This window comes from Bombina bombina, chromosome 5, assembly GCF_027579735.1.
Source record: "Bombina bombina isolate aBomBom1 chromosome 5, aBomBom1.pri, whole genome shotgun sequence".
In the NCBI taxonomy this organism is placed as follows: Eukaryota; Metazoa; Chordata; class Amphibia; order Anura; family Bombinatoridae; genus Bombina; species Bombina bombina.
In genome coordinates this window covers 1,100,469,389-1,100,496,499 of record NC_069503.1, presented here as the reverse complement: position 1 = coordinate 1,100,496,499, position 27,111 = coordinate 1,100,469,389, and the positions used below count along the sequence as shown (strand labels likewise).

At 36.3% G+C, this 27,111-nt stretch overlaps 1 protein-coding gene across 1 annotated transcript in view; it reads left to right on the top strand.

Moving 5' to 3' along the window:
* Nucleotides 1-27,111, top strand: part of COL22A1 (collagen type XXII alpha 1 chain) — a 667,744-nt gene that overhangs the window by 503,389 nt on the left and 137,244 nt on the right. The window contains exons 39-43 of the mRNA XM_053715381.1: nucleotides 620-724; nucleotides 3,042-3,086; nucleotides 19,789-19,866; nucleotides 20,186-20,221; nucleotides 24,459-24,512. Coding sequence (XP_053571356.1) covers nucleotides 620-724; nucleotides 3,042-3,086; nucleotides 19,789-19,866; nucleotides 20,186-20,221; nucleotides 24,459-24,512 — 318 coding nt within the window. The remainder of the gene's footprint in view (nucleotides 1-619; nucleotides 725-3,041; nucleotides 3,087-19,788; nucleotides 19,867-20,185; nucleotides 20,222-24,458; nucleotides 24,513-27,111) is intronic.

The window sequence follows — 27,111 nt, the reverse complement described above, 5'->3', positions numbered from 1 at the left end:
CGTAAGCAACGCTGGTATGACAGGTAGAAATGGAGCTAAATTATGCTCAACGCTCACTTTTCTGAGGCTAACGCAGCCATTCAGAAAACTTGTAATACCAGCGTTGTTTAAAGTGAGTGCTGGAAAAAAAGGAGCGTTAGCAATGCAAGTTTTTACCGACAAAACTCGTAATCTAGGCGTATCTATTTTTTTTTAGAAAAGTTCAGTGTGTACCAGCACCAAGGTAACCCCTTGTCCAGGATAGCAGCACCACCAATATATGTAATAAAAAGTATTTATTTAAGCCAACATAGTAAAAAAGTGACGTTTTGGATTTACATCCTTAGTCATGTCCAAGGATCGACATGACTAAGGATGTAAATCCGAAACATGGTCACTTTTTTACTATGTTGGCTTAAATAAATACTTTATGTATTTTTTGAACTACATGATCAATCTCATTTATAGCAGTTTAAATTTGACTTTTTGTCTCTTAAAATTATGGGAAAAATTGTAACTGAGCACAAACTGTAGTTGCTGAAACCTGATGAATGACGTGTTTATCTTTTGATACTTTATTTTTATATATATATATATTTATTCCATGTCAGGAACTAAAACAATACTTTTATTTTTTTAGGGTGAGCCAGGCAAAGAAGGAAAAACAGGGCTTCCTGGACCTCCGGGTGAAGCAGGACTTGCAGGACTGCCAGGATTACCAGGAAAGGGCAAAGATGGAGAACCGGTGAGTTGGTTAAGAATACAAAAAGCATTTGCTACACATATCACTAGGATGTGTTTAAAGGGAGATTCCAATGCAAAAAAATGACATGTTCTTGTTTGTTAGAGCATGTAGCTTTAGCATTTCTGACCCTACATACCTGTGTGCTTAACCCCCACAAAGGGTATATGCCCCACTTTAGTGCTACAAGGACTACAGCTCCCAAGCAAGACACAGGCAGTGATTGGCTGGATTATTTGACTGGCGCTTTTAATGATTGACTGACCAGCCATGTCCTCATCTTGAACTGAAAGTGCATGAGGGCAAAAGAGTCTTTATGAACGTTATGGCTGCTTGGCCAATGTTTGGAGAAAAAAACTCAAACATGCCCATGGCCAGCCTCTTGTTCTGTCTGCAAAGTTTTGGAGACACCGCTCGCTTGCCACAGGAAAAAGCAGAACTAAGAATTTGCACTTTTGGGCCAATGGATGGGAAAACAAGATGGTGACAAAAAACAAGAATTTGCATAACACATTCAAAATTTTAGTGGTTTAGAAGGACAACTTTCTCATCTGCATTAATGGTCTAAGACAGAGGTGAACAAGCCATACACTACATAGTGGTATTTATTCTGCCTATGATTTGAATTGTATTTTGGAATACTTGGGACTTCCTCCACTTTGTTCACAGAGGGGAATATGTCTTACAAAAATAACACACATAAACACATATATTTTACAGTGCAGAAATTGGAATTAGGTGAAGATGAGCTAAGTATATATATATATATATATATATATATATCATCTATATTTATGGTGCTTCCTTCCCCTGTAAATCAGGTCAGCATATCCTGCTTATTAGGGAGAGAAGTTACAGTGTAATAAAGGGCTATGAAACCCCAGATTTCTGGAGAACGATAGATCAGAGCACTAAGTAGTGTTTTCACTATGTATAACATTATAAAGTGCCTTCTTGCTATACTGTTGTCATATAGTACTACATACCAAGCAAACAATGTAAATTTGATGCTAGAAATAGTTTAAAATGTAATTAATTTTACATTCTATCTAAATCATCAAGAAAACTTGCTGTTTCATATCCCTTTAACATATGGGGTCCTAAAGCACTGGATACTTTATACTGGAAGGAAGAAAAGGAAGATTTACTTGTGTTGAGTTTACAGAGACTACATTTATAGGTAGACAAAGACACAGTATGGGACAAAGAAAGAAATTACATTGGGAACAATAATTTATAACTAATTGATTCGAATTGAGGTTAAGAGAAACATTGTACAAATAACATTTTAACCCTTTGAGTGCTAACAACGGCTCTGAGCCATCGCAAATTGTCCCAGTCAGGTAGTGACGATGGCTCAGAGCTGTCGCTAGCACTTACCCACCTTGAGGGCAATCTGGGGGCTCCCACCTACTCCCACTCCAGTGATCTGACCTGAATAGTGAGAGCCATCGCCAGGTCTTCACGTTTCGCATGATGACGACACTGTGCAACTTTATTTATAATTAACAATGGACAATATAGGGAAATGGGGGCATGCTACAGTCCCCCAATACCCATCTTTAGAAAGGTAACCGCCTAACTTTTCCAACGGTATATGTCTCAGGGATCTGGAAAAAAAAATAAAAAAAGTAAAAAATAAATCGATTTAAAAAAAGTAATTTAAAAAAAAAAAAAAAAGCTAAATTCAAGCTTAGCTCCCAGGTGGGAAATGACTTAGCAGCCAAAGGGTTAAATACATTTTTTTAAATTACTTAGAGAAAATAGAACTATGGCTTAGATTCAATAGAACTCATGGTTCTGATGAAATTGATTAACGTTCTAAACTTCTTTCACATAGAACTGTGGTAGCTAGTTTCTGTTTTTCACTGTAACTGTGTGTAATCCTAAACATGCCCAGGGTTGCCTTGTTCCACCTCACCAGCACTCTAATTTTGACTGACTACTCCAGAAAAACAGTGACTGCCTCAAAGTGAGCCTAAAGTTATTCAATGAAGTTTGATTCTTTATGAATTACACACTGAAGTTCACAGAGCTGGCAAGGGAGAATATTAAACTAATGAGACAGAGATACCAATCTTGTGCTAGTCTGGTGCCCTGAATGAGCTAAAAATAATTTAATCACAAAGGAGAGGTTAAAAATAAAAGCTGAATTGCAGAACTGCTGGGTCCATCTTGTCAAGAAAGGTCATTAGACACATTGGTATCTACTTATAATAGTTTATGTGCAAATTAGTCCCATCCTTTATGAAATACATTTTTAGTGATTGTGATGCCTTAAGAAATAAAGTAATTAATATGTACTTTTTATCACATACAGGGAGAAAGGGGCGCCACAGGACCTCATGGACAGTCTGGGTTAAAGGTAAACACAATCATCGATTCATTCACAAACAATTATAAATACATGGTAGTGCAATATAAAGAATTTGTTATGGCTATTATAGCAGCATAATTATAAAATAATTTGAAACTTGAAATTAAATTTAATCTACCAACTCTTTTGGTTAGTTAATTAAATTATAAATTGATTATTTTGAAAACATATTTGAGATGGATAATTTCTAGAAAAACAATGGCATGGTCAAAATATTCTTTCTGATTGAGGTTCAATGGGCTTGGAGTTAATAATATTTTGTCTAAATTTATGCTTATTGGGTAAGACGCCCAATACACTAACAGCTGTATATATTATTAGACAAAATGGACGAAGAACGGACAATTGCTAGACCAAATAGATTCATTTATTGTTTCATGCCTTTTGGTGCCAAAAAAAGTACAGGAATGGGGGGGGAGAGGAAATATTGTTTCCTAATCAGCTCTTTTGTTTGTCATGATATACAGGGGGTCTGACCATTCATGTATCCATCCCCCCTGTCTAATCCTGCAATAAAGATTACTATTGACTGATGTTAGGGACAGCCATTCAGACACTAAATGTTGAAATTTAGTCATGTAGGCTTGTCCAATCAAGCCTTAACTTAGAATAGGGAGGTGGGAGACTAGAGGAAGTTCAGAAATTTTTAATCACTTTGACTACAACTATTGTAATATACAGTTGTGTGACTTTTGTGTCTCTATGAGCTAATCATTGACATCAATTCAATCAGAGAGTTAGATTTTGTGTTAGTATTTAAAGAAAGGTTGTTTAAATTATTCTATAATGTAAGATTTGCGTTAAAAGTAGTTTGATATATTTGATGTTCTCATTAGAAATAATGGTAACAAATCCAAATCCAAAACAATTGCCCACATAAGCAAAATTCAGCCTGTGAAAAATCCTAAACGAATCATTTATATGAAACAAATTTTTCACCCATGCACATCTCTATGAGATATAAGTGACTGAGACATAAACAGGTTGGGACAGTATGAAAAATGCAAAAAAGAAAATGAAAAATGCAAAAATACAAACAAAAAGAGTCATTTGTAAATTCAATTTACCCTGTACTATATTGAAAACACATTATTAACACATTATTTGACAATTTACTTTGTGAATTTAATGTAATTTTTAAAATATACACTCATTTCACATCTGATGGTTAAGGTTATAGATATTGCAAGACAACCATTAAGTAGATATGTGCAATGCTAATAAGTTTTGTTTCATTTTCATTAGTTAAATAAATAATTTAGTTTCTGCAAATTAGTTTAGTTAACCCCTTAATGACCGGACCATTTTTCAATTTTCTTACCCTTAATGACAATGGCTATTTTTACATTTCTGCAGTGTTTGTGTTTAGATGTAATTTCCCTCTTACTCATTTACTGTACCCACACATATTATATACCGTTTTTCTCACCATTAAATGGACTTTCTAAAGATACCATTATTTTCATCATGTCTTATAATTTACTAAAAAAATAAATAATAAAATATGAGGAAAAAATGGAAAAAACACACTTTTTCTAACTTTGACCCCCAAAATCTGTTACACATCTACAATCACCAAAAAACACCCATGCTAAATAGTTTCTAAATTTTGTCCTGAGTTTAGAAATACCTAATGTTAACGTGTTCTTTGCTTTTTTTGCAAGTTATGGGGCAATAAATACAAGTAGCACTTCGCTATTTCCAAACCACTTTTTTTCAAAATTAGCGCTAGTTACATTGGAACCCTGATATCTGTCAGGAATACCTGAATATCCCTTGACATGTATATATATTTTTTTAGAAGACAACCCAAAGTATTGATCTAGGCCCATTTTGGTATATTTCATGCCACCATTTCACCGCCAAATGCGATCAAAAAAAAAAAAAAGTTCACTTTTTCACAAAATTTGTCACAAACTTTAGGTTTCCCACTGAAATTATTTACAAACAGCTTCTGCAATTATGGCACAAATGGTTGTAAATGCTTCTCTGGGATCCCCTTTTTTCAGAAATAGCAGACATATATGGCTTTGGGGTTGCTTTTTGGTAATTAGAAGGCCGCTAAATGCCGCTGCGCACCACACGTGTTTTATGCCCAGGAGTGAAGGGGTTAATTAGGGAGCTTGTAGGGAGCTTGTAGGGTTAATTTTAGCTTTAGTGTAGTGTAGTAGACAACCCCAAGTATTGATCTAGGCCCATTTTGGTATATTTTATGCCACCATTTCACCGCCAAATGCGAGCAAATAAAAAAAAAAAATTTATATGGCTTTGGCGTTGCTTTTTGGTAATTAGAAGGCCGCTAAATGCTGCTGCGCACCACACGTTAATTATGCCCAGCAGTGAAGGGGTTAAATTAGGTAGCTTGTAGGGAGCTTGCAGGGTTAATTTTAGAGATCAGCCTCCCACCTGACACATCCCACCCCCTGATCCCTCCCAAACAGCTCTCTTCCCTCCCCCACCCCACAATTGTTCCCGCCATCTTAAGTACTGGCAGAAAGTCTGCCAGTACTAAATAAAAGAGGTTTTTTTTTTTTTTTAAAATAAAAATAATAAAGTATTTTAGCTGTGATGGACCCCTGCCTTAGCCCCAACCTCCCTGATCCCCCCTCCAGCTCTCTAACCCTCTCCCCTACCTAATTACCGCCATCTTGGGTACTGGCAGCTGTCTGCCAGTACCCAGTTTGGCCCCAAAAACCCCCCAGAAAGTATTTTTATTTTATTTTTTACTTAAAAAACTATTTCTGTTGTGTAGCAGCCCCCCACAATACCCCCACCCCCTCCCAGATCCTTTTATATTTTTTTAAAAAAAAATTCCCTTTTTTTTCCCCTTTCTGCCCTCATTCATTGGTGTCAGTGTGGCTAATGGGTGCGCGCGCACGTGCACGCGCGCCCCGTGCACACGCGCATGCACGCTCACGTGCACACTCGCGCATCGTGCACATGCACGCGCATCGTGCACGCGCACGCGAATCGTGCACCCGGCGGACACTGGCACTATCGCTACCGGTGCAGAGAGGGCCACAGAGTGGCTCTCTCTGCATCGGAGGCTTGTAAAGTGGTATTGCAGGATGCCTCCATATCGAGGCATCACTGCAATACCCTCAGAGCTGCTGGAAGCATTTGTGATCGCTTCCAGCACTCTGTTTGACAACTGACGTACCAGGTACGTCCATTGTCATTAACTGCTTGTTAATGCATGATGTACCTGGTACGTCAGTTGTCATTAAGGGGTTAAGTTAAAAAAAAATTGTTTCGGCAAATAAGTTATGTTAAGTTGAATCTTTTTCGGATCCATTTGTTTTTTCGGATCCATTCTTTATTCATATGCATTCTTCTATTCTGAAGTTTAGAATAGAATAATGCATATGAATAAAGAATGGATCCGAAAAAAACGTAAGGATCCGAAAAAAACGGTTTAATTTAACATAACTAATTTGCCGGCGTTTGCCGAAACAATATTATCTAAAACCGCCGCCGCCACCCACATCGCCAACACTAAATAAAGCTATTAACCCCTATACCGCTGTTCCCAGACAACGCCGACACTAACTAAACACTAAATAAAGCTATTAACCCCTAAACCGCCGTTCCCAAACATCACCTACACTAACTAAACCTATTAACTCCTAAACCGCATTTCCCTGACATCGCCGAAACAAATTAAACCTATTAACCACTAAACTGCCATTCCCAAACATAGCCAACACTAACTAAACCTATTAACCACTAAACCGCAGTTCCCAAACATCGCCGACACTAACTAAACCTTCTAACCCATAAACCGCAATTCCCAAACATTGCCAACACTAACTAAACCTATTATCCCCTAAATCGCAGTTCCCTAACATTGCCGACACTAACTAACCACACCGCAAGAACCTAAATTAAACTATATTAGCCCCTAAACCTAATACCCCTAACTTTAACATAATTAAAATAAACCTAAATTAAAGTTACAATTATTAGCTACCTATTTAAAAATAAATACAAACTTACCTGTGAAATAAAAATAAAACCTAAGCGAGCTACAATATAACTATTTACTAACTACCTAGTTAAAATAAATAGTTACCTGTGAAATAAAAATAAAACCTAAGCTTACGCTTATAAAACTTAACATTATAAAAATAAATAACCTAACATTCTAATTACAAAAAATTAGAAACACTAAAATTTCAAAAAAAATAAAAACAAACCCCTCCTAACATTACAAACCCCCACCCCCCAAAACCACAAAATAAAAATAAACCTAATCTACCCATTTCCCCAAAAAGGGCATTTGTATGAGCATTGCCCTTAAAAGGGCATTCAGCTCTTTTTTATCCCATTAAAAATAAAAAATGCCTAATCTAAATAAAAAACCCTCCCCAAAAATAAAAAAAATCCCATTACAAAAAATAACTAACTAAATTATCCAAAATAATAAAAATTATTCCTATTCTAATACCCTGTTTTTTTTTTAAAAGAACACCCCCAAATAAAAAAAAAAACTAATCTATAGTAAACTACTAATAGCCCTTAAAAGGCCCTAAAGTTAAACAGTTTTTTTGCTAAAAAATTAAAACAAACACCCACTAACATTACAAACATTAGTGTTGGCGATGTCGGGGAGCTCTGGTTTAGTAGTTAATAGGTTTATTTCATGTCAGCGATGTTTGGGAACTGCGGTTTAGGGGTTAATAGGTTTAGTTTGTTTCGGCAATGTCGGGTAACTGCGGTTTAGGGGTTAATAGGTTTAGTTAGTTTTGGCAATGTTTGGGAATGGTGGTTTAGGGGTTAATGATTTTACTTAGTGTCGGCGATGTCGGGGGAATGACGGTTTAGGTTTTAATAGGATTATTTAGTGATTTAGTTAGTGTCGGCGATGTCAGGGAACTGCGGTTTAGATCAGAACAATGAAAAATTCAGAATATGAATAAAGAATGTATCTGAAAATTCGGAAACTGATTTAGAAATTTTTGTAATTTTTGGGGATTTTACTTATGGTGCCGATTCGGATGCATTCAAATCTCTAAATCGGCCAAAATTCATCTGAAAATGAAATTCGGCCGAAACTAAAGGCACATCTATCATTAAGAGGTGGTAATAGATATACAATTCTTACTAGAATGGAATTATATTGGATTTGATAGTTAACAACATGGGTACCGTTAGGACTTAATAAAGAATGGGATATTTGCTATTTTGTAGACTAAAGTGATACAAACTCAAAAGGAAACCATGTTCCCACATTATAAGCAGTCTAAGTCTGTCAATACTAGCACAAGCCAATTCCTGTATCATATAGGGGTTATTGGTATTGGTATTGATATTTATTGATGTGCAGTCATTTGAAAATGGATTTGGGTTTGAATTCATTGTGAGCAGTACTGATCATAGTATTAATTACACCATTATTATCAATTTTGCATCGTAGAATTTTTACAAGATTATACAACAAAAGTGACAATGTACAATCTCTATTTTAACATAAGATATGGGTTATATACATTTATTTATTTAGTCTTTTTTTCAATTTTAGTTTGGCTCATGTCTTTTTAAGTAATCCAGACATTTAGATTTAATATCTGAATAATGACTGTACTATATTATATTGTATCATATTTGATGTTTAATATTGTATTTTCTAATAATTTGTGGTATGACAGCTTTTCACTATCTGGAATATCCGCCATTTGAGTGTCTCTTTCAACTTCAATAATTAATTGATTTTATTCACGGTAAACTACTCTTAAACTGCTTTACAATTTATGATTATATTTGAGGCTAAATAACATAATATTGCATTTGCTATTACATACAAGTATACACAAGTGCAATATGTTTTTAATGTTGATATTATATTATGTACTGCATGTATTCTTAACACACACTATATCTCTGTGAGCATATTGGCCATCTCTATGGTAACCGCTTTTATGGCTGGTGATTGGATGCGATCACTATATAAGGCAGAGTCAGTGTATCTGGGGTTATCCTATGACTAAGTGTCGCACGGCACAAAACGAGTAAGGACTCTTCCCCTCCGTCTATGTTTTGTACATTGAGTGTTGTTTTTAATCTCTTACATTATGCATTCGGATTCATGGAGTGCTGCCTTCTTCTTCTTCTGAATCCATACATCAACACTGTCCAAAACTGCTGCCAACTTCTCTGGGCTCTGTCTCATCTGAGATGGACAGTAGCACAGTGGAATAGTGTTTTGTGGCCCAATTTTTTTTCTTGACAAATGATTCTTGCCAAACAAATAAGTCTGTGCACATTTCTAGTATGACCTATTACCTCAATAACATTGAAATTTCACCTCAGTTTTAACTATTTTTTAAAAAAAAATTACATTCAGACTTAAAGGGATATTAAACAATGCTCCTTCAGTAAAAATAAATAAATAAATATGTTAAATATGTCAAAGCAAACCTAAAAAGAAACAGACTGTGTAAAAAACAGCAAACAACTCACTTGTTTTCTTGCATAATGAGCACTTACAAATTCTCAGTGTAGCCCCTGCCCCCATTGTGTAATGGGAGCTGACATCTTAGGTTACACTCTGACTGATGTAGGCATGAGCAAGTCTGACTCCCTGTTATCTAGTCTATTCACTTAGGGCTAGATTTATCAAAGCTGAGGTGGACAGGGGCCGCGTATATACGCGCCCCTGTACGCCTCAGCTCGCCTGTGGCGGGGCAAAATTACTTGCAGGTAATCACCATTGCACACGAGCGCAATTTTGCACTCACATGCAATCCCGCCCCCTGCCCGCACACAGCCAATCATGCGCGTGCAGGAGCTGTCAATCTCTTCAGTCGGACTAGACCGCGGAGATTGAATTTCGCCACCTTAGAGGTGGCGAAGAGGTTAGGGAAGCAGCGGTCTGGTGACCACTGTTTGTTAAATTACGGTGAGCAAGTTCTTGTGGGAACTTGCAGCCGTAGGGCTTTAATAAATCGAGCCCTTAATAGTAACCAGCCTAGACGTTTTATTACATCAGGCTAGGATAAACCTTCCTGCAGAGGCCCCTCCTCCTTGTAAGGCTGTGACAGGAAGTAAATGACACTTCACAAATGTAGGGAAAAAAAGAAATAAAAGGTAAAACCCATTTAAATAGATTAATAATACATATTGCAATTATTTCTATTACGTATAAAACACAACTTAGTGCTTTTTTATTACAACGAAACTGTTTAACATCCCTTTTATTTGCTTTCAAGAACACATGAATCAAGATTCATTTTTAATTATTGAAGTATATTCAGAAAAATAGCTGACCAGATATACCGAGGCAGCAGAACCTTTAGAAATTGGTTCTTCCTTTTCTATTGCACAAAATAAAAATCTATTAGCTAATGTAACAAAGATCATTTGAGAATAGAATTTAGCTTGCTTCGTTAATAAATTAATGACAAAACAATTTTCAATCCATTTTGGTCCTTAAGAATTCTATACAATGTATTTTATTTGGAAATGATTATATTCATTTCTTCTTAAATTGCCTACTGCTATTATATATTTTAGTATAACTCTACTACTGAAGCAAATTGGGCTTATTTTTTTGTGTTATGAAGAAGGACAAACTGATTTTCTAGTATGTGAGAAGAAATTATTTTTGAAAAGCTGTAGCAAAATCTATTACTGGGATTGTATTGAAATGTGACATATTGATAGAAACTGAAGCTTTTAACCATCCAAACCCATCAAACATCTACAGATATTAATGGAGTTTCACCTTGGACTAATAGCTATAGTACCTACATATGCACTAATCCCTATAGTTTAAAAAATGTATTGAATAGGAAATTGTATTTACCTTTGTTAAATATACATTTTCTAATTAATTACAAAGGTTTATGGGGACATTGTGCAGTAGATTTTTCTTTGCATAAATGTTTTGTAGATGACACATTTATATAGCCCATCTGGGAAGGTTTTTGTAAATATTTCTTTTTTTGCTTATTTTTAAATAACATTGTGGTGATTTTCAGACTCCTAATCAAGCCCCTATTTGTTAGATGTATACTGATGTCTACAAATTCATGCTTACTCCTGTTTGTCTAATGGGTCTTTTCATATGCAGGGGAGAAGGGTAGGGGTAGTGTCTATTCTTCCTGCTTTCTTAGCCCCTTTCAGTGGGTGTCCCAAATTAAGATATTTTGAAATTAATCATGTATTGTGATACTAACTAGGGAGCTTTGATGCTCAATAGGGAATTTTGATGATTATACTTTTTCCATATTTAATGCTAAATAATGATATTGATTACATTTTTTATACATATTAGGCTATAGAATTGTGTTATAACAGGAGAAGTTCTCATGACATGTAAATGTTATATATATTGTACAAAATTATCTTTCTCTTGCAAGATGTATCGAGTCCACGGATTCATCCAATACTTGTGGGATATTCTCCTTCCCAACAGGAAGTGGCAAAGAGAGCACCCACAGCAAGCTGTCTATATAGCTCCTCCCCTAACTCCACCCCCCAGTCATTCTCTTTGCCGGCTCTAAGCAAGTAGGAAGGGTTCATTTGGCTCATATTAAGGTTTTATAACCCACATGGCTGTTTGAAGCACATTAGTGTGTTACTTTAAGGCCCCACAGACATCGAGTGAGGTGGGTGGGGCCTATTTTCGCGCCTTAGATGCACAGTTGTTTTTCACTACTGGACAGCAAGCTGCAACACAGGAGGGTCCTGACTCAATTTTGGGGCCAAAACAATGCTTTGTTCCCTCAGATTCATCCCCTAAGGGCAGGTAGGCGCCGCAGCAGAGCTGTGGCAAGGTGCTGGCTGTGTATTTTCCGGTTTTGACACTTGTCAATCCGGTTTCGTTATTAAGGGGTTAATTACTTCTTTTACTGGTGGGGCAACCTTACTAAGGCTTACTGAATTTACTGTAAAAAAATTGAAAAGTTTGCTGCATTTTTAAGCAGTTTTGCAGAACGTGTGCACCTTTTTTTCTCTTAAAGGCACAGTACCTTTTTTTGAAATTGTTGTTTTTACATTGAATAAAGTGTTTTCCAAGCTTGCTTGTCTCATTACTAGCCTGTTAAACATGTCTGACATCAAGGAAACTCCTTGTTCAATATGTTTAGAAGCCATTGTGGAACCCCCTCTTAGAATGTGTCCCACTTGTACTGATATGTCTATAAATTTTAAAGAGCATATTGTAGCCCTTAAGCGCTAGAGGATTCTCAGACAGAAAGAAATGAGGTTATGCCATCTTGTTCTCCCCAAGTTTCACAACCAGTAACGCCCGCACAAGTGACGCCAAGTACCTCTAGTGCGTCTACTTCATTTACCTTACAAGACATGGCCGCAGTTATGAATTCTACCCTCACAGAGGTTTTATCTAAACTGCCTGGGTTACAAGGGAAGTGTGATAGCTCTGGGTTAAGAACAAATGCTGAGCCTTCTGACGCTTTAGTAGCCGTATCCGATATACCCTCACAATGTTCTGAAGTAGGGGTACGGGACTTGCTGTCTGAGGGAGAGATTTCTGATTCAGGAAAGATGTTCCCTCAGAAAGACTCTGATATTACGGCCTTTAAATTTAAGCTAGAACACCTCCGCTTGTTGCTCATGGAGGTGTTAGCGACTCTGGATGATTGTGACCCTATTGTGGTTCCAGAGAAATTGTGTAAAATGGACAAATACCTCAAGGTTCCTGTTTACACTGATGTTTTTCCGGTCCCTAAGAGGATTGCGAACATTGTTTCTAAGGAGTGGGATAGACCAGGTATTCCGTTAGTTCCCCCTCCTACTTTTAAGAAAATGTTTCCCATATCTGACACCATGCGGGACTCGTGGCAGACGGGCCCTAAGGTGGAGGGAGCTATTTCTACACTGGCTAAGCGTACAACTATACCTATTGAAGACAGTTGTGCTTTCAAAGATCCTATGGATAAAAAATTAGAGGGTCTCCTAAAGAAAATTTTTGTTCATCAAGGTTTTCTTCTCCAACCTATTGCGTGCATTGTTCCTCTAACTACTGCAGCTGCTTTTTGGTTCGAGGCTCTGGAAGAGGCTCTTCAGGTGGAGACCCCATTAGATGATATTCTGGATAGAATTAAGGTTCTTAAGCTGGCTAATTCTTTCATTACAGATGCCGCTTTTCAACTGGCTAAATTAGCGGCAAAGAATTCAGGTTTTGCCATTTTAGCACATAGAGCGGTATGGCTTAAGTCCTGGTCAGCTGATGTGTCATAAAAATCTAAGCTTTTGACCATCCCTTTCAAAGGAAAGACCCTATTTGGGCCTGAACTGAAGGAGATTATTTCAGACATCACTGGAGGGAAAGGCCATGCCCTCCCTCAGGATAAAACAAATAAAATGAGGACCAAACAAAATAATTTTCGTTCTTTTCAAAACTTCAAGAGTGGTCACGCTTCCTCTTCCCCTGCTGCAAAGCAAGAGGGGAACTTTGCTCAATCCAAGTCAGTCTGGAGACCTAACCAGGCTTGGAACAAGGGTAAACAGGCCAAGAAGCCTGCAGCTGCCTCCAAGACAGCATGAAGGGGTAGATCCCGATCCGGAACCAGATCTAGTAGGGGGCAGACTCTCTCTCTCTCTCTCTCTCTCTCTCTCTCTCAGGCTTGGGCAAGAGATGTTCAGGATTCCTGGGCATTAGAAATTGTTTCCCAGGGATATCTTCTGGACTTCAAAGATTCCCCCCCAAGGGGGAGATTTCAGGACTTGGTATGCAGATCTGGTGGACATGTCATCCGTTCCACCATGGACTCTGCCGCTGAGGCAGGACCTTCTGATTCAGGGTCCATTCAAGCATCCAAATCTAATTTCTCTGCATCTGACTGCTTGGAGATTGAACGCTTGATTTTAGCAAAGCATGGTTTCTCTGAGTCGGTCATTGATACCTTGATTCAGGCTCGAAAGCCTGTCACCAGGAAAATCTATCATAAGATATGGCGTAAATATCTTTACTGGTGTGATTCCAAGGTTTACACATGGAGTAAGATCAGGATTCCTAGGCTATTATCTTTTCTCCAAGAAGGATTGGAGAAGGGATTATCAGCTAGTTCCTTAAAGGGACAAATATCTGCTTTGTCTATCCTTTTACACAAGTGCCTGGCGGATGTTCCAGACATTCAGGTGTTTTGTCAGGCTTTAGTTAGAATCAAGCCTGTGTTTAAACCTGTTGCTCCGCCATGGAGTTTAAATTTAGTTCTATCTTGGAAAGTTCTGTTTTTAGTAGCTATCTCTTCGGCTCGAAGAGTTTCTGAATTATCTGCTTTACAGTGTGACTCACCTTATCTTGTTTTCCATGCTGATAAGGTGGTTTTGCGTACCAAACCTGGATTCCTTCCTAAGGTTGTTTCAAATAGGAATATCAATCAGGAAATTGTTGTTCCTTCTCTGTGTCCTAATCCTTCTTCCAAGAAGGAACGTCTGTTGCATAACCTAGATGTGGTTCGTGCTTTAAAGTTCTACTTACAAGCAACTAAAGATTTCCGTCAAACATCTTCATTGTTTGTTGTCTATACTGGAAAGCGGAGAGGTCAAAAAGCTACGGCAACCTCTCTTTCTTTTTGGCTGAAAAGCATCATCTGTTTGGCTTATGAGACTGCTGGCCAGCAGCCTCCTTAAAGGATTACAGCTCACTCTACTAGAGCGGTGGCTTCCACATGGGCTTTTAAAAATGAGGCTTCTGTTGAACAGATTTGTAAGGCGGCGACTTGGTCTTCGCTTCATACTTTTTCCAAATTTACCAAATTTTATACTTTTGCTTCTTCAGAGGCTATTTTTGGGAGAATGGTTCTACAAAAAGTGGTGCCTTCCATTTAGGTACCTGACTTGTCCCTCCCTTCATCGGTGTCCTAAAGCTTTGGTATTGGTATCCCACAAGTATTGGATGAATCCGTGGACTCGATACATCTTGCAAGAGAAAGCAAAATTTATTCTTACCTGATAAATTTCTTTCTCTTGTGATGTATCGAGTCCACGGCCCGCCCTGTCTATTTAAGACAGGTAGTATATTTTATTAAAAAAACTTCAGTCACCTCTGCACCCTATAGTTTCTCCTTTTTCTTCCTAGCCTTCGGTCGAATGACTGGGGGGTGGAGTTAGGGGAGAAGCTATATAGACAGCTCTGCTGTGGGTGCTCTCTTTGCCACTTCCTGTTGGGAAGGAGAATATCCCACAAGTATTGTATGAATCCGTGGACTCGATACATCGCAAGAGAAAGAAATTTATCAGGTAAGCATATATTTTGTTTTTTCATATTTTAATATTATTCATTTGGCACAAACACACTAACATTATTTATGTATCCTATAAAATGGTCTTTGGCCAAATGAATATAAAGAGCCATACTGACTAGCACATATTGCTGTTGCTTGCAGTATTTTGTTTTTGGGACAGTATACACCAATTTTCATATAACTGCATGTAATAGACACTACTATAAAGAAGAACATGCCCAGACACTGATATAAACATCCAGTATAAAACCTTTTAAAAACTTACTTAGAAGCTCCCAGTTAAGTAATGTTGTTGAGGTTTTGCTAGGACACCCACTGAAAGGGGCTGGGAAAACAGGAAGAGCAGACCCCCCCCCCCCTTCCCTGTATATGAAAAGACAGCAGGAATCTGTAAACACATGTACACATCTGACACTGTGGGGCTTGGTTAGGAGTCTGAAAATCAGCCCAATGTTATTAAAAAAAATAATAAAAACTATACATTGTTACAAAAACTCTACCAGATATAAATGGATCATCTACAAAACATTTATGCAAAGAAAAATCTAGTGTACAATGTCCCTTTAATTTAAAGAAATTTACTAGGATTGTTATTATAAACTCTCTGAGTGTTTCTATCTATCTATCTGTCTATCTATCTATCTGTCTATCTATCACATTCACACAAAAAACACACTTTTCATGTTTTCAGCAAAGCTACATACACCTTTAGCAAATACAAAACAATCAGGGATGGAGTACAATTCTACTATACTCAGTAATTTTCTGATTTAAAGGGTCAGTCAAGTCTAAAAAAAAACGTTCATGATTTAAATAGGGAATGCCATTTTAAACAACTTCTCAATTTACTTTTAGCACCAATTTTGCTTTGTTCTGTTGGTATTCTTAGTTGAAAGCTAAACTTAGGAGGTTAATATGCTAATTTCTTAGACCTTGAAGCAGTGGCGGCTCGTGGGTTATTCAAATGGGGGTTCACCAGTTATGTAAAATAGTATATATATATATATATATATATATAATATACATGTCCACCACAGGAGCAAAAAGAGCTGCAAAACAGGGGGCCCCCATACTGGAAAGCCGATAAAACAAAAATATATTAAATATATAACATTATGCAATAAAGAGACACATATAGCCAGAGCTAACACTAACAGCTTTTTAGAAAAAAATATAAAATCTCATATGTACAATTTTTCCCCATCATTTCACTTCATTTAATCACCTAGTTTGACACCCATGCTGACAGCTATGTACCATTGTAAAATCATGACATTTCTATTAAACACCACAGAACATTTTTTGCAAAAATCTTTAGAAATAATAATTGAGCTTTTTAGGCACAGAAGACATAGAAACATAGAAACATAGAAACATAGATATTGACGGCAGATAAGAGCCATAGGCCCAGCAAGTCTGCCCGACCTTACCTAACAGTATAAACTTATCTAGTTCGTAGGATAGCCCTATGCTTGTCCCATGCATTTTTAAAGTCCCCCACAGTGTTTGTTGCTACTACCTCTTGAGGAAGTTTATTCCATAAATCAATCACTCTTACTGTAAAGAAGTGCTTCCTCAAATTACTTCTGAATCTACTACCCTTTAGCTTGAGCTCATGACCCCTTGTTCTTGAATTTTCCATTTTATGTAAAATACCCACAGCCTCAGTTTTACTAAACCCTTTAATGTACTTGAAAGTTGCTATCATATCACCTCTTTCCATTCTCTCCTCTAAGCTATACATATTTAGGTCATTGAGCCTATCCTGGTAAGTTTTATTTTTTAGACCATGTACCATTTTGGTAGCCCTCCTTTGCACAGATTCAAGTTTGTTAATATCCTTCTGAAGATATGGTCTCCAGAACTGCACACAATACTCAAGATGAGGCCTAACTAATGATCTATAAAGTGGCATAAGAACCTTACTATTTCTGCTGCAAATACCTCTACCAATACATCCAAGCATTCTGCTAGCCTTACTCGCTGCATTACTACATTGTTTACTAAGTTTTAAATCATCTGAAATAATAATTCCCAAGTCCTGTTCCTCGTCTGTAACAGTCAGTAAAGTGTCATTGAGTCTGTAATTAACATTTGGATTTTTCTTCCCTAAATGCATTATTTTACACTTTGCTGTGTTAAACTTTAGACCCCAGTCATTTGTCCAATCCTCCAATTGTTGTATATCACTTCTCATTTTGTCTACCCCCCCTGGAACATCCACTCTGTTGCAAATTTTTGTATCATCTGCAAAGAGACATACTTTCCCCTGTAGCCCTTTGCTGATATCGCAGATAAATATGTTAAACAAAACAGGCCCCAGAACTGACCCCTGAGGAACACCACTAGTAACAGCCCCCTCTGCTGAATGAACTCCATTTACTAAGACACTTTGTTTTCTGTCCTTAAGCCAGCATTCCACCCAGTTCACAATTTTTGAATCTAGACCAAGGAGATATAGTTTGTGAATAAGTTTATTGTGTGGGACGGTGTCAAATGCTTTGCTGAAATCTAGATATGCTACATCAACTGCTCCTCCCTTGTCTAATACTTTTGTTACATAATCAAAGAAGTCAATTAGATTAGTCTGACATGATCTCCCTGAAGTAAAACCATGCTGATTTTGGTCCTCTAAATTGTTTGTCTTTATGTAAGTCATAATTCTTTCTTTTAAGAGGCTTTCCATTAATTTCCCTACTACTGAAGTTAAACTAACTGGCCTGTAGTTGCCAGATTCTTCTCTACTGCCCTTTTTATGAAGGGGTATTACATTTGCTATTCTCCAATCATCTGGGACAGCTCCTGTTAATAGTGACTGATTAAACAGATCAGTTAATGGGACAGTTAGCACTGATCGAAGTTCTTTTAAAACCCTTGGATGAATATTATCAGGACCCACTGCCTTTGTAACATTTATTTTTGATAAGACAATCACGTCATTTTATAATCTACGATAAAGTAACGCTTAATTAACAAATAGTACACTCACCCTAGCATGAAATTAACTCATTTACCTCTTGGGACATAACATTTGTTATCTCTGGAAACCAATGAGGTAAAACACGATAACCACACTATACTACTAAACACACAAGAATCAGAATTATCAGACAGACATGCGCGCCTTAATCATCACTATTAGAAACCGACTCGTACAAGATAGTTTTTACATATCTCCTTACCCACAAAGTGCAACATTAACACACTAAATTAAAAAAGTATAATTTAGCAGCACCACACTCTCAAATTGTCCCTCTCTTTTACGTCCATTTTACTTGTGCGGCAATTAACAATTTACCTTCCACACTTGGCTTGTTGTTATCCGCATGGCTATATAAACATGGGTGCACTGCAAGTAGAGCACGCTAAGTAAGTGGTTGTGCTTTTCACTTTTTGTATCGTGTTCAGTGGTTGACGTGTTAGCGTTACTATGTTTTACAGCATATACACAACAGATATATAAAAAGCACATACATGTAAATAATGTAAATTTGGGTTACATGTGCCTGACGTGTGTCAGATGCATCTACTTACTATAAGCCCTGGCCTGCCTGCCTGGAAAGTTACGTTTAAGCCGTGATCGTAGCTATGCTTTTCATAGCTGATGCACCCCAGTCAAGCCATAGCTGCTGCTCCTTCTGTGGCTAGCCCCGATGTTACTGCCAGCAATCAGCAATGAGACTCCAGCAGCCATCAGCACCTCTGCTTGCGAACTGTGTCTCAGACTCTCAGTGATTGCCAATGCTGATGAAGCCCACAATTCTCCTCCTCCCGAGTCCCACACACACACAGTCTTGGTGTGCGAGTGTCACGTGACAGCTGGCTCTCGCACACTAAGAGCTGTGTGGTTAGAAAGGCTATGGGCTGGCCTGTAGGTGGCCCTGAAGGCAATGTAGTTTTAAAGTGGAAAGGGCTTTTGCCTATACTTCTATCTATCGCACTGCACAGCATGTGCGATAGATAGAAGTATTAGGCAAAAGCCCATTTTTTTTAATTTCTCACTCTTTTTTTAAAAAATTTTTTGTTCATCAGGGGTCAGGTTCACAGGGGGTTCACTTGCTCAAGTGCTCCTATAGAGGAGCCTCCACTGCCTTGAAGACTGCCTCTAATCTGAATGCATTTTGACCACTAAAGGGCATTAGTTCATGTGTTTCATATAGATAACATTAAGCTCATGCACGTGAAGTGACCTAGGAGTGAGCACTGATTGGCTAAAATGTAAGTCTGTCAAATGAACTGAAATAAGGGGGCAGCCTGCAGAGGCTTAGCTGCATGGTAATTACATGTATTATTTGAACTGTGTTGGTTGTGCAAAACTGGGAAAAAACAAAATAAATCTTTCTTTTTAAACAACACAAATTCTGGTGTTTACTGTCCCTTTAAGGCTGTGTCACATTTATTTTGTTTTCAACAAAGAAAAAATATTCTTCTGACTTTTATAAATTGCGGTGAGTTTTATGATAATATGCTTTTTTTAGGGGGATAGAGGCGCTCCTGGACTACCGGGTCAACCTGGAAGCAGGGGTCCACCAGGCATAGGAATTGACGGGTCACCAGTAAGTCACCTAAAAATATAATATTTTTTTTTTGTTTTATTTGCATTGATCATTCATACTGATGCTCTGCAGAAATACATTTTAGTAATTGGTTACATCTGAAGGAAGCTTAAAGGGGCATAAATCCCTTACCATAAAAGTGGGGCATTTAAACAGTTGACACGTAAGTGCTTAAAACAATGACTTACCTGTCAACATGCCCACTTGTCATCTACTCATAACATTAAAGGTATAACAGCCTACAAAAAAAAAAACATTTTTGTGCAGATGATGAATTGTTTTTGTAGTAACAGTTTGCCATTTTCTATATTTTTTTTAGGGATCCACAGGACCTCCTGGAGAGAAAGGTTCTCAGGTATTTCATTGGGGACAATAGATTAACTAAAATAATATTTCTTAGAAAATCTGTTGAAACTGTGGAATGGAATAAATAATTGCATATGCTTATGTGCACTTTAACATAATATTAGAGACAAATATATCACTTATTAATCTTTAACACATCCCTTGTAAGACTTGTATTGATGCAGGAAATATACATATACAAGTCAATGGCAATTTCCCACAAGTGCATTATACAATGGTACATTCTAACACAGGATCAATGCCTGTCCCTATGCATTATGCAGTAAAGTATAGTTCCCTCTTCCCATTAGCATTTTAGATCAATAGAATAAATGAAAAGACTGTCATGCTATATTCATTATGATTAGTATAAAGTATACACTGTGCTCTGGTGGAAGCAATGACTGTACCTTGTTAGACATTAGCATTTATGTATGTTCTACTGGGGAAATTTTACAGGTATTGATGAAAAGATTTGTTTTTAAAATACATATTGCCAATATAAGGCTAGAATACAAGTGACGCACTAACTGTTGTGCGATATCTTCTTTTTTCGGCATATTGCACTCACTGAAAATAATGCTCGTATTACAAGTTGAAAGTAAAAGCGATCACTAGAGTGCTAACGCATTTTACGGTTGAACAAGTTAGTGTGACTCAAAATCTTGTGTAGACGCCTTAAAAAAAAGTTGTACTAAACACAACATAAATACTTTTAAAATTACAGTTACACTCGTGTAAACACTATCTGATAAAAAAAATATTCATATAAATATTCATATAATAAAAAGTTATAAGGGTTGAAAGGTATATGGTATATGACAAGATGTTTGACTGCAAAGGGCTATATTGTATATTTATATATATATATACATCTCTAAATATGTGCGTGTATGTATATATGTATATATTTGTGTACATATGTATTTAAGTATTTATGTTTATTTACTGTACATATTTAAAATTTCAATGTTCTTCACATGAAGAACAATGTTATTTTTACTGTAAATATATATTACTATATATATATCTGTTTAAACATATACCTGCATATGTATTCCTATAGATATATAGGTATAGAAATCTATTTTACATTAACATTATCAGATATATATAGAAACATACAAAAAAAATTCTATGGGAAGAACATTGGAATGTAAAATATATGTAACATAATTTGTGTTTTGCGCTTTAGGTCTAACGTGTGGTGTCGGGTTAGTGCACATGAAGAATTACAAATATAAAAATAATATTAATAATAATTATAAAAAATTCTAAATAATCCTCAGAATATATATATATGTGTATATATATATATATATATATATATATATATATATATTACAGTATGTATAATAATTTTTAATTATTATTAAAAAATATATATATTTTATATTTAATATTTCAAGAACGTTCTTTGAGATTTGTTATTATTCATGTGCGCTAACAAGACACTGCATTAGACTTAAAGCGCAAAACACAAATTATGTTACATATATTTTACATTCCAATGTTCTTCACATAGAATTTTTGTTAAATTATTAAATATATATTTTTTTCTTATATATCTGATAATGTTAATGTAAAATACTTATATATACCTATATATCTATAGGAATAGATATAAAGGTATAGGTATATACAGATATGTGTAGTAAAAAAATCTGTATATGAAGAACATTGGAATGCAAAATATGAATTACTCATGTCAGTTTAGCTTGAGCACCTTCTTTCTTGCTTGTGTAGCTTGAGAGTTGTAAATGTTAAGTTTTTCTTCTGCACTTTCCATTGAAGTCTATGGGGAGAATATGTTAACGTGGTCGGAATATTGCGAGGTTCTTTGGTTGGCACATGTTGAGTTTCAATTTCTCGCAAATGTTTTTCTTTCAACTTGTAATACGAGCGCAAACCGAAGTGTGCAAAAAGATTACTTCTAGCGAAGTTAATGCTCAAACAAAAGTGCGCCACATGTAATCTGGCCCATAATATGATAGAACACATTCCAGTTGAAAAATTAAAGGGACATTTTAAGCTAAAATTTCATGCTCAAATTTCTTAAAGAGATATGAAACCAAACATTTTTATTTCATGGTTTAGATAGAAAATACTTTTTTTTTTAAAAAACTTTCCAATATACTACTATTGTCAATTTTGCTTCATTCTCTTGATATCATTCATTTAAGGAACAATTCTATCTGAATTATGAAGAAAAAATGTGGGGGTTTTTATGTCACTTTAAAACATATACTTTTTGCATTACTTATGCCAAGATAATAAATTATGAAGCTCAACTGATAATGTGCATTGTGTTACTGTGTTAGTTAAACTGTTTAAATTAAGCAATTATAACTTACCTAATACTTTTAGTGTGCCTTATATATTTTCAATAAGACGCGGTAGTAGCGTACACATTGAGCTTATATTACAAGTCATTATTTAAGTGTCGCTCTTATTCCCAATACAAAAAAGCAATTTTGCATTTAATGTTTTTTAAAACCTAGTATTAAGTATTTACATGTGCTATTATGCATTCAGAAACATATTACATGCAATAGAAATACACTGTGCACAATTATTAGGCAAGTCAGTATGCATATTGTCCAACCCCAAGCTGTATGAACTTGAATGCTTATTGGATTTAAACATATCAGGTGATGTGTAATGAGGGAGGGTGTGGCTTTAGGATATCAAAACCCTATATCACGGTTTGTATAATTATTAGGCAGCTTCTTTTCCTCAGGCAAAATGGGCCAAAAAAGAGATTTAACTGTCTCTGAAAAGTAAAGAATTGTAAAAAGTCTTTCAGAGAGATGCAGCACTTTTGAAATTGCTAAGATATTGGCGCGTGATCACAGAACCATCAAAGTTTTGTTGCAAATAGTTAACAAGGTCGCGAGAAACGTATTGAGAAAAAAAGATGCAAATTAGCTGCCAAAGATTTTAAAAGAATCAAACGTGAAGCTACCAGGAACCCATTATCCTCCAGTGCTGTCATATTCCAGAACTGCAACCTACCTGGAGTGCCCAGAAGTACAAAGTGTTCAGTGCTCAGACATGGCCAAGGCAAGCAAGGCTAAAACCCGACTACCACTGCATCTTTCAAGAAGACCATGATATTTATGCAGAACAATGTTCCATTGCATGCATCAAAGTACTCCACTGCGTGGCAAGCCAGAAAGGGCCTTAAAGATGAAAGAATAATGATATGGCCCCCTTCCTCACCTGACCTAAACCCTATTGAGAACTTGTGGGCCTTTCTTAAATGGGAGATTTACGGTGAAGGAAAACATTACACCTCTGTGAATAGTGTCTGGGAGGCTGTGGTTGCTGCTACACAAAAAGTTGATCGTCAACAGTTCAAGAAACTGAGAGACTCTATGGATGGAAGGCCTATGACTGTTATTGAAAAGAAGGGTGGCTATATTGGTCACTGATTATTTTTTTTGGAAATGTTTATTTGTAAATTTTGAGTTGTTTGTTTATTATTCTCACTTTAACAGATGAAAATAAATAAGTGAGATGGGAAAGTTTTCCTTTTTCATTTAGTTGCATAATAATTGTGCACACTAATAGTTGCCCAATAATTGTGCACACATAGATATTCTCTTAAGAAAGCCAAAACCTCACTTTTACTTTCTTAAATATTCAGGTTTGAGGTTTATTAACATTTTGGATTGACAGAGAGTACTGTAGTTGTTCAATAATTAAATTAATCCTTAAAAATACAACTTGCCTAATAATTGTGCACACAGTGTATATAAATGGAGGTGGATTAAGGTTTAATAAATGTGAAACAAAGGGTTAAGGGGAACGATTTAATTAGATAACGCATATTACAAGTGGCAAGAGTAGGATCAAGGCTGTTTCTGCGTGTTTTTAGTGTGTGTATGTATGTGTGTTTTTAATATGTGTGTATGTAAATGTATTTTACACTGAAAGTGTATAGCAAACAATTAAATTACATTTCCCACAACTAGAGTGTAATTTTTGCACTTTGTGCTTTAGCTCTGTGTTTTTCAATGTAAAGCCCCAAAGCAACATGCAAGATTTTCATGATATCTTAACTAAAGCACAGTTAAAATATGAGATCTCATATGTTTCTTTGTGTTAAAAAAAAAAAGGGTTGTTGCCATATTGGTCCCACGGAATGTTCCTTTAGTAGATTGTGATAGCTTTTAATGGACCTACAAAATCTGTATATTGTATTTCATAACATATTTTTATATTTTCTTATGATCATTTTGCAGGGAATTAGGGGTATCGGGGGACCACCAGGTCCTCAGGGACCGCCAGGACAAGATGTAAGTAAAGGCATATTTGTATTCTTTAGACGTTTTCATAGATTGAAATGAAGCTTTCAGCTGTAAAAACAAACAAATTACTAGAAATGTGCGTTCGTCAGTTTCGTTCACTGCCATATGTGGAAGTCAGAAAATGTTTTCGATATTCGTCTCTCTTTGGAGTCAAATATCCTCTTGTGCAAGTGAAACACACTAAGATCTGGATTTACACATCTCTATAAATAACTAATATTGCTCTTGCCCTGAAGAAAATAAAGTAAAATGTGTCTAAAAGCATTATGTAAAGAGTCCTATATGGGGCATATAATTTAAGACTGATTTTATTATGTGTATACATTGTACATAAATAGAGGATACCTTCCCTGTGATTCCTCAGAAAATGTTAACCCCTTTATCACTGATATACAGCTGATACTGTGCAATGTTATAACATATTGTAGATCTTTATTATTCTGATATTTCTATTCTGAAGCAAAAAAACATAGATTTCACAAAAATTAAGAACCAAACGGCCCATTTAGTTTTATTATTAGAAATATAGGCAGTTTAAACCATAGGACACCTCAGGTTTTTAGTCACTGTTTTGCTAGAAAACCGGTGCCAGAAAACTAATCTGAGGCAAGCATCTGTGAAGATTTCATTCTATCCAAAGTTGCTGCAAAACACCCTTTCAAATGGGCTGAGCACTCACTCTCTGCCACCCCTTGCTCAGAGGCAGATGTATGCAGCTGTTCCCTTTTACATAGCTTTTCTCTAGCCAGCACTGCAGTTTAGAAATTTTAGTATAGATGGCAAAAACAGTGAATGTAAAGAAGCTATTTGTAACCAATTAAAGCCCTGAAAGGAAATGTACAGAGTTTGGCAGGAGGAAACAGTTGCACTAAACTATTCTATTAACCCCTAAACTACCACACACCCCATCACAAAGTACCCCACTACACTTTTAACCCCAAAACTGCCACACCCGTCACAAAGTAACCCACTACACTACCACCACACCCTTCATTGAAAAGTAACCCACTACACTATTAACCCCTAAACTGCCATATCCTACATCGCAAAGTAACACACTAACTTCTAAACCGCCTAACCTAACACCCCCTAAGTTACCCCCAATAAAACTAACAGTACCTTAAAAAAAACTTACCTGAAAAAAACAAAAAAAACTTACCTTACCTTTAAAAAAAAAAAAAAAACCTAACCTTATCTTAAAACTAACAAACCTAACATTACTGAAAAAACTACTATTACAAAAATTACTGAAAAAAACTATTATTATTAAAAATAAACAACAAACAAATGACCAAATATAAAAAGAATTATGCCTATTCTAACCCCCACTTAAAAAAAAAACTAAATTAAAAACATACTAACAATAAATTAGAGAAATAGTCCTTAAAAGGGCCTGTATTAGGGCATTGCCCTAAAGTATCATCTCTAAAGTCTACAAGCCACTACAATTACCCCCCCCCCCCAAAAAAAAATGCTATCTAAAAAAAAAAAAAACTACTTTCAAAATTGGAAACAAAAAAGAAAAAAGAGGGCGCTCAATAGTGCAATATGTCTGTGTGATCCTATCCCAAAAACAATACGTGCGATACTCACAAATTCATGATCACATGTAAGTGTGCTATGCAAGCGGGCTGAACCATTAAAAAGCTGCCCAGTAAGCTTACACTCCCATATGTATTCCGACCCTCCGTCAGGAATCTCGTATTTTCACAGTGACAGCACGAAGGTGAAAGGAGCAGATATGACCCCACACTAATAGTGCACCCTTATAGTGAGCGTGCCAAACAGGAGCTGCAAAACAGGTTTCCGTTTTCCGACAGAAACTCGTATTGTAGCACAAATATATAAAAATGTTAATGCAAAATACTGAACGATAACAATAAAAGAATCTATCTTATTACGTGTTTTGAGCGGAGTAAAGTTTTTTTTAAGTAAAATATCTCTTTAACAAAACTATTTTCCAACTTTCTTTATGATTTTCTAAATGCCTTGCTATATTTCTATATCATGTCTCTAATCTTTCCTCCAAAAATATATAGAGCCTGCAGACTCACCAGAAATACCAGTTTGTGAAGCAGCGGTCTAAAGACTGCTGCTTCATAACCTGTCCGCCTGCTCTAAGCAGACGGACAGACATCCCCGCAATTCAACCCGATCGAGTACGATCAGGTTGATTGACACCCCCTGCAAATCTGCCACAAATCTGCCACAAGAACTGCTGGTGCAATGCTGAATACGGAGAGCGTATTGCTCTCCGCATTCAGCGAGGTCTGTCGGACCTGATCCGCACTGTCAGATCAGGTCCGACAGACTTTTGTTAAATAGGGGCCCTGGCCTCAAGATATATATCTATTGCATGCATTTCTGTTGGAAAATTATAAGGCTAATATAACTATGTCAGATGATATATATACAGTATATATATATATAGATATACTGAATTCACAGGTGCCCATACTGAAAACATCATAATTTAAATAAATATACAACTTTAAGCCATAACAAGTGCCTTAATCAGGACTGAGCATTTACATTGCTACAGCTACACAAACACTAAAAAATACATGTTTTCTTGATCTTAGATACA